Source organism: Anomalospiza imberbis, unplaced genomic scaffold, assembly GCF_031753505.1.
Source record: "Anomalospiza imberbis isolate Cuckoo-Finch-1a 21T00152 unplaced genomic scaffold, ASM3175350v1 scaffold_43, whole genome shotgun sequence".
NCBI lineage: Eukaryota > Metazoa > Chordata > Aves > Passeriformes > Viduidae > Anomalospiza > Anomalospiza imberbis.
Genome location: NW_027100039.1, coordinates 29,310 through 36,180, shown reverse-complemented (window position 1 = coordinate 36,180; position 6,871 = coordinate 29,310). Strand labels below are relative to the sequence as shown.

Here is a 6,871-nt window from a genome sequence, read left to right as displayed (position 1 = left end):
TGAATTTTGGGGTGAATTTTGGGGTGAATTTTGGGCTGAATTTTGGACTGAATTTTGGGGTGAATTTTGGGGTGAATTTGGGGTGAATTTTGGTGATTTTGGGGTGAATTTTGGGGTGAATTTTGGGGTGAATTTGGGTGAATTTTGGTGATTTTGGGTGAATTTTGGGGTGAATTTTGGGCTGAATTTTGGGGATTTCGGGGTGAATTTTGGGCTGAATTTTGGGGATTTCGGGGTGAATTTTGGGCTGAATTTTGGGGTGAATTTTGGGGGTGATTTTGGGGATTTCGGGGTGATTTTGCCGCGTCACCATCGAGTTGCGGAGGCCTCGCGGCCAGAGCGGCTCCTCCGTGACCATCGAGAGGAGGAAAAATGGCGCGGCCAGAGCGGCTCCCGTCGTTGCCATGGCAACACCGGAAGCCGGAAGTGCCGACAGCCGGAAGTGCCGATGGAGCGGCCCCAGGGTAACGGGGGGAAGGGGGGGGGAGACCCCAAAATCGTCCCAAAAATGACCCAAAATCGGCTCCAAACGGCCTCGGGACCCCAAAAATCGGATCCGGCAGCCCAAAATTAGGGAAAATCGACCCCGAGAGCTCCAAAATCGCCTCAAATTCACCCAAAATCGGCCCCGGAAACCCCAAAATCGCCCCAAAATCGCCTCAAAATTCCCCAAAATCGCCCCAAAATTCCCCAATAATTCCCCCAAAATCCCCAAAAATTCCCGGATCCCCCCAGGATCCGCAAATTCTCTGGGAATTCCTGCCAGAAATTCCCAAATTCTCCCAGATTTTCCCCAAATTCGTCCCGGAATTCCTGAAAATCCACTAAAAACTCCCAAAAAAATCCCCCCAAAATTCTCAGTTTTCCCCCCAAATCCCTGCAGAATTCCACAAAAATCGCAATTAAAGCCGCTAAAAATAAAAAAAAAAATAAAAGTTCATTCCCATAACCTTTAAAAAGCCCCAAAAAATCTCGAAATTCCCCCAAGAATTCCCAGCGAAATCTCAAAATTTCCCCAAAAATCCGCCAAAATTGCCCCCAAAAAACCCAAAAAATTAAAAATAAATTGAAAATATTCTAAAAAAAAAATCACCGAGAAAAATTCCAGAAAAATCGCTCCGAAAATTTCCAGGAAATTAAAAAAAAATCTTTAAAAATAACCAAAAAATGCTCAAAATTCCACTGAAATTCCACCGAAAAACTCCGAGAAATCCAAAAAATTCCCCCGAAAATCCTCCAAAATCTCCTTAACAGCCCCAAAAGTCCCAAAATTCCCCTAAAACCCAAAAAATCCCAAAAAAACCCAAAAAAAATGAAAAAAAATCCAGAAGAATTCCAAAGAAACGCAAAAAAATTAAAAAAAAAAATCAAAAAAATCCCCAAAAAATAAAAAAAAAATCGCAAAAATTCCAGAAAATCCCGCAAAAAATCCAATTTTTTCCCAAAATTTCGGTTTTCCCCCCAAAATTCCCCAGGTTTTCCCCAAATTTATCCCAAAATTCTGCTAAAACTCCCAAAAATTGCCCAAAAAAACGTCAACAATCGCCAAAAAATGCCCCAAAAATTCAATTTCCCCCCCCAAATTCCCGAATTTTCTCCCCCAAACTTCCCAAAAATCCAAATTTTGCTCCGAATTCCCCAAAAAATCCCCAAATTTTCCCCCAAATCCCTTCGAAATCCCAATAAAAGCCCCCCAAAAAACCCAAAATTTCCAAAAAAATCCCAAAAAAAAACCCAAAAAATTCAAAGAAACCCCAAAAAAACGCCCCAAAATCCCCAAAAATTCCAATTTTCCCCCAAAATTCCCTAATTTTTTCCCACAAAATGCCCAGATTTCCCCAAAAATTCTCCTAAAAATCCAGAGAAAATCAAAAGGACCCAAAAAAATCCCAAAAAATCCCAAATAAACCCCAAAAATCGCCCAAAAAAATGCAAAAAAAAACCCCAATAAATCCCATTTTTCGCCCAAAAATCCCCAAATTTTTGCCTTTTTTCCCCCAAATCGCCCCAAAATCCACAAATTTCCAATGAAATCCCCAAAAAATCTCAAAAATCCCAAAAAAAAAATCCCCAAAAATCCCCACAGAAATCCCAAAAAAAAGCCCAAAAAAATCCCCAAAAATTCCAATTTTCCCCCAAAAGCCCAATTTTTCCTCAGTTTCCCCCCAAATCCTCCAAAAAAACGCCCCCAAAATCCCCAAAAATTCCAATTTTCCCACCAAAATTTCCTAATTTTTTTCCCACAAACTGCCCAAATTTCCCCAAAAATTCTCCTAAAAATCCAAAAAATCAAAAAGAACCCCAAAAAAATCCCAAAAAATCCCAAAATAAACCCCAAAAAATCGCCCAAAAAATGCAAAAAAAACCCAATAAATCCCATTTTTCGCCCCAAAATTCCTCAAATTTTTGCCATTTTTTCCCCAAATCGCCCCAAAATCCACAAATTTCCAATGAAATCCCCAAAAAATCTCAAAAATCCCAAAAAAATCCCAAAAATTCCCACAGAAATCCCAAAAAAAGCCCAAAAATCCCCAAAAATTTCCAATTTTCCCCCCCAAAAGCCCAATTTTTTCCTCAGTTTCCCCCCTAAATCCTCCCAATAAAACGCCCCAAAATCTCCCAAAAATTCCAATTTTTCCCCCAAACAAATTCCCTCATTTTTTCCCACAAACTGCCCAATTCCCCAAAAATTCTCCTAAAAATCCAAAAAATCAAAAAGAAACCCAAAAAAAATCCCAAAAAATCCCAAATAAACCCCAAAAATCGCCCAAAAAATGCAAAAAAAAAAAAGAAAAACTAAAAAAAAAAATCCCGTTTTTTTAACCCAAAATTCCCCCAAATTTTTGTCATTTTTTTTCCCCAAATCGCCCCCAAAAATCCACAAATTTCCAATGAAATCCCCAAAAAGTCTCAAAAAAATCCCCAAAAATCCCCAAAAAATCCCACAGAAAACCAAAAAAAAAGCCCAAAAATCCCCAAAAATTCCAATTTTCCCCCAAAAGCCCAATTTTTCCCTCAGTTTCCCCCCTAAATCCTCCCCAAAAAACGCCCCAAAATCCCCAAAAATTCCAATTTTCCCACCAAAATTCCCTATTTTTTTTTCCACAAACTGCCCAAATTTCCCCCAAAAATTCTCCTAAAAATCCAAAAAAAATCAAAAAGAACCCAAAAAAATCCCAAAAAATCCCCAAATAAAACCCCAAAAAATCGCCCAAAAAATGCAAAAAACCCCCAATAAATCCCATTTTTTCGCCCCAAAATTCCCAAATTTTTGCCTTTTTTTTCCCCCAAATCGCCCCCAAAATCCACAAATTTCCAATGAAATCCCTAAAAAGTCTCAAAAAATCCCCAAAAAATCCCCAAAAATCCCACAGAAAACCCAAAAAAAAGCCCAAAAATCCCCAAAAATTCCAATTTTCCCCCAAAAGCCCAATTTTTTCCTCAGTTTCCCCCCCAAATCCTCCCAAAAAAATCCCCAAAAATCCCCAAATTTCCAATAAAATCTCCCAAAAAAACCCCAATAAAATCAAAAAAGAACCCAAAAAATTCCCAAAAAATTCCCAAAAAATTCCTAAGAAAATCCCAAAAAAAATCCCCAAAAATCGCCCAAAAATCGCTTTAAAAATCCCCAAAAAATCCCATTTTTCTCCCAAAATTCCCCCAAATTTTTGCCATTTTTTCCCCCCAAAAAACCCCAAATTCCCAATTTTTTCCCAAATTTCCCCAATTTCCCCCCAAAATTCCCGATTTTTCCCGATTTTTTTCCCGATTTTTTCCCGATTTTTCCCGTTCCCAGCCGGGATCCGGTGCCGGGTTTTTGGGGCTCCCTCGAGGTCTCTCAGTTCCGGGGCTCCAAATCTCCCAAATTTCCCCCAAATTTCCCCAAAAAATCCCCAAAAATCCCCAAATTTCCAATAAAATCTCCCAAAAATCCCCAATAAAATCAAAAAGAACGCAAAAATTCCCAAAAAAATCCCAAAAATTCCCAAAATATTCCCAAAAAAAATCCCAAAAATCGCCCAAAAAATGCAAAAAAACCCCCAAAAAATCCCATTTTCTCTTCCCAAAATTCCCCAAATTTTTTGCCATTTTTTTCCCCCCCCAAAAAACCCCAAAAATCCCAATTTTTCCCAAATTTCCCCAATTTTCCCCCCAAAATTCCCGATTTTTTCCCGATTTTTCCCGATTTTCCCCCGATTTTTCCCCGATTTTTTCCCGTTCCCAGCCGGGATCCGGTGCCGGGTTTTCTGGGGGCTCCCGGGGAAGTCTCGCGGGTTCACGACGGCGCCGCCAAATCCTCGCGAGAATCTGCGCAGGGCGGCGGCGGTGAGGAGGGGGCGGGGGAGGGGGGGAGCGGGAATTTGGGAAATTTGGGAATTTTGGGAAAATTTTGGGAATTTTGGGAAAAATTTGGGGGGAATTTGGAATTTTGGGATTTCTGGGGGAAATTTTTGGCAAAATTAGGAACTTTGGGGGAGGAATTTGGGAAAAAATTTGCAAATTTTTGGGAATTTTTGGAGGAAATTTTGATGAAAATTTGGGAATTTTTGGGGGAAATTTTGTTGATTTTTGGGAAATTTTAGGGGAATTTTTGGGGGAAATTTGGGAATTTTTGGGAATTTTAGGGGAATTTTAGGGGAATTTTAGGGAAATTTGGGAATTTTGGGGGGTGATTTTGGGGAAAATTTGGGAATTTTTTGGGAAATTTGGGGAAAAATTTGGGAAATATTTGGGGGGGGTTTTGGGGAAATTTTGGAAAATTTTGGGGAAAATTTGGGAAATTTTGGGAATTTTGGGGAAAATTGGGAAATTTGTGAATCTTGGGGGAAAATTTTGTGGGAAAATTTGGGAAATTTTGGGGAATTTTGGGGAAAAGTTTTGGGAAATTTCGGGGGAATTTGGGAATTTTTGGGAATTTTTTGGTAAAATTTGGGAATTTTTGCGAAATTTGGGAAAATTTGGGGGGAATTTGGGGATTTTGGGGAAATTGGGGGAGAATTTGGGGAATTTGGGGGAAATTTGGGAATTTTGGCGGAGAATTTGGGGATTTTTGGGGGGGGAAATTTGGGGAAATTTTGAGAATTTTGGGGAAAATTTGGGAGGAAAAATCGGGGATTTTTTGGGAAGTTTTTTGGTAAAATTTGGGAATTTTTGGGAAATTTTGGGGATTTTGGGGGGAAATTTGGGAATTTTTCGGAAATTTTTGGGAACTTTGGAGGAAAAATTGGGAATTTTTGGGAAATTTTGGGGAAATTTTGGGAAATTTTGGGAGGAAAATCGGGGATTTTTGTGGAAATTTTGGGGGAATTTGGGGGAAATTTGGGAATTTTGGGGGGGATTTTGGGGAAATTTGGGAATTTTTGGGGAAATTTGGGGAAAATTTGGGAAATTTGGGGGGGGTTTTGGGGGAAATTTTGGAAATTTTGGGAAAATTTGGGAATTTTTGGGGAAATTTGGGAAAATTTGTGAATCTTGGGGGAAATTTTTGGGGAAAATTTGGGAAATTTTAGGGGAATTTTGGGGGGAATTTGGGAAATTTTGGGGAAAATTTGGGGGAAAATTTTTGGGAAATTTTGGGGGGAATTTGGGAATTTTGGGAGGAAATTTGGGGATTTTTTTTGGGGAAATTTGGGGAATTTGGGGGAAATTTGGGAATTTTTGGTAAATTTGGGAAATTTTTGGGAATTTTGGGGAAAATTGGGGAAAATTTGGGGGAAATTGGGGGAGAATTTGGGAATTTTGGGGGGAGAATTTGGGAAAATTTGGGAATTTTTGGGAGGAAATTTGGGAATTTTGGGGGGATTTGGGGTAAATTTTGGGGAAGTTTGGGGGAAATTTGGGAATTTTTTTGGAAATTTAGGAATTTTTGGGAATTTGTTGGGGGAAATATTGGGGAAATTTGGGATTTGGGGAGGAAATTGGGGAAGTTTGGGGAATTTGGGGGAAAATTTGGGAAATTTTGGGAATTTTTGGGGGAGAATATTTGGGGATATTTGGGGGAAATTTGGGAGAAATTTGGGAATTTGGGGGGAATTGGGAATTCTGGGGGGAGAAATTCGGGGATTTTTTGGGAATTTTTGGGGGGAATTTGGGAATTTTGGGAATTTTTGGGGGATTTTGGGGGAAATTTGGGGATCATTGGGGGAAATTTGGGAATTTTGGAGAGAATATTTGGGAATTTTTGGGAATTTTTAGGGGGAATTTTGGGGATCATTGATGGAATTTGGGGATTTTTTTTTGGGAAAATTTGGGGAAAGTTGGGAATTTTTGGGGAAATTTTGGAATTTTTGGGGAAATTTGGGAATTTTTGGGGAAATTTGGGAATTTTAGGGGATTTTGGGGGATTTTGAGGGAATTTTGGGAATTTTTGGGGATTTTTTTTTGGGTTTATTTGGGAAATATTTGGGGATATTTTGAGAATTTTGGGGGATTTTTGGGGAGGGAATTTTGGGAAATTTTTGTGAATTGTGGGAAATTCTTTGGGAATTTTGGGGATTTTTTGGGAATTTTGTGGATTTTTTTGGGATTTATTTGGGGAATTTTTGGGATTTTGTGGAGTTTTTAGGGATTTTGGTGGATTTTTGGGGAAATTTTGGGGATATTTTGGGAATTGTAGAGATTTTTTTGGGAATTTCGTGGATTTTTTTGGAATTTTGTGATTTTTTTTTGGGAATTGTGGGGATTTTTTTGGGAATTTTGTGGATTTTTTGGGAATTGTGGGGATTTTTTGGGAATTTTTGGGGATTTTTTTTTGGGAATTTTGGGGATATTTTGGGAATTTTGAGGATATTTGGGGAATTTTGTGGATTTTTTTTGGGAATTTTTTGGGGAATTTTTGTGGATTTTTTTTTGGGAATTTTGTGGATTTTTT

General features: G+C 38.7%; 1 protein-coding gene across 1 annotated transcript in view; it reads left to right on the top strand.

Annotated features, from left to right (window-relative positions):
• Positions 1 to 448: 448 nt before the first annotated feature.
• Positions 449 to 6,871, top strand: part of LOC137466705 (helicase SRCAP-like) — a 14,515-nt gene continuing 8,092 nt past the window's right edge. The window contains exon 1 of the mRNA XM_068178388.1: positions 449 to 464. Coding sequence (XP_068034489.1) covers positions 449 to 464 — 16 coding nt within the window. The remainder of the gene's footprint in view (positions 465 to 6,871) is intronic.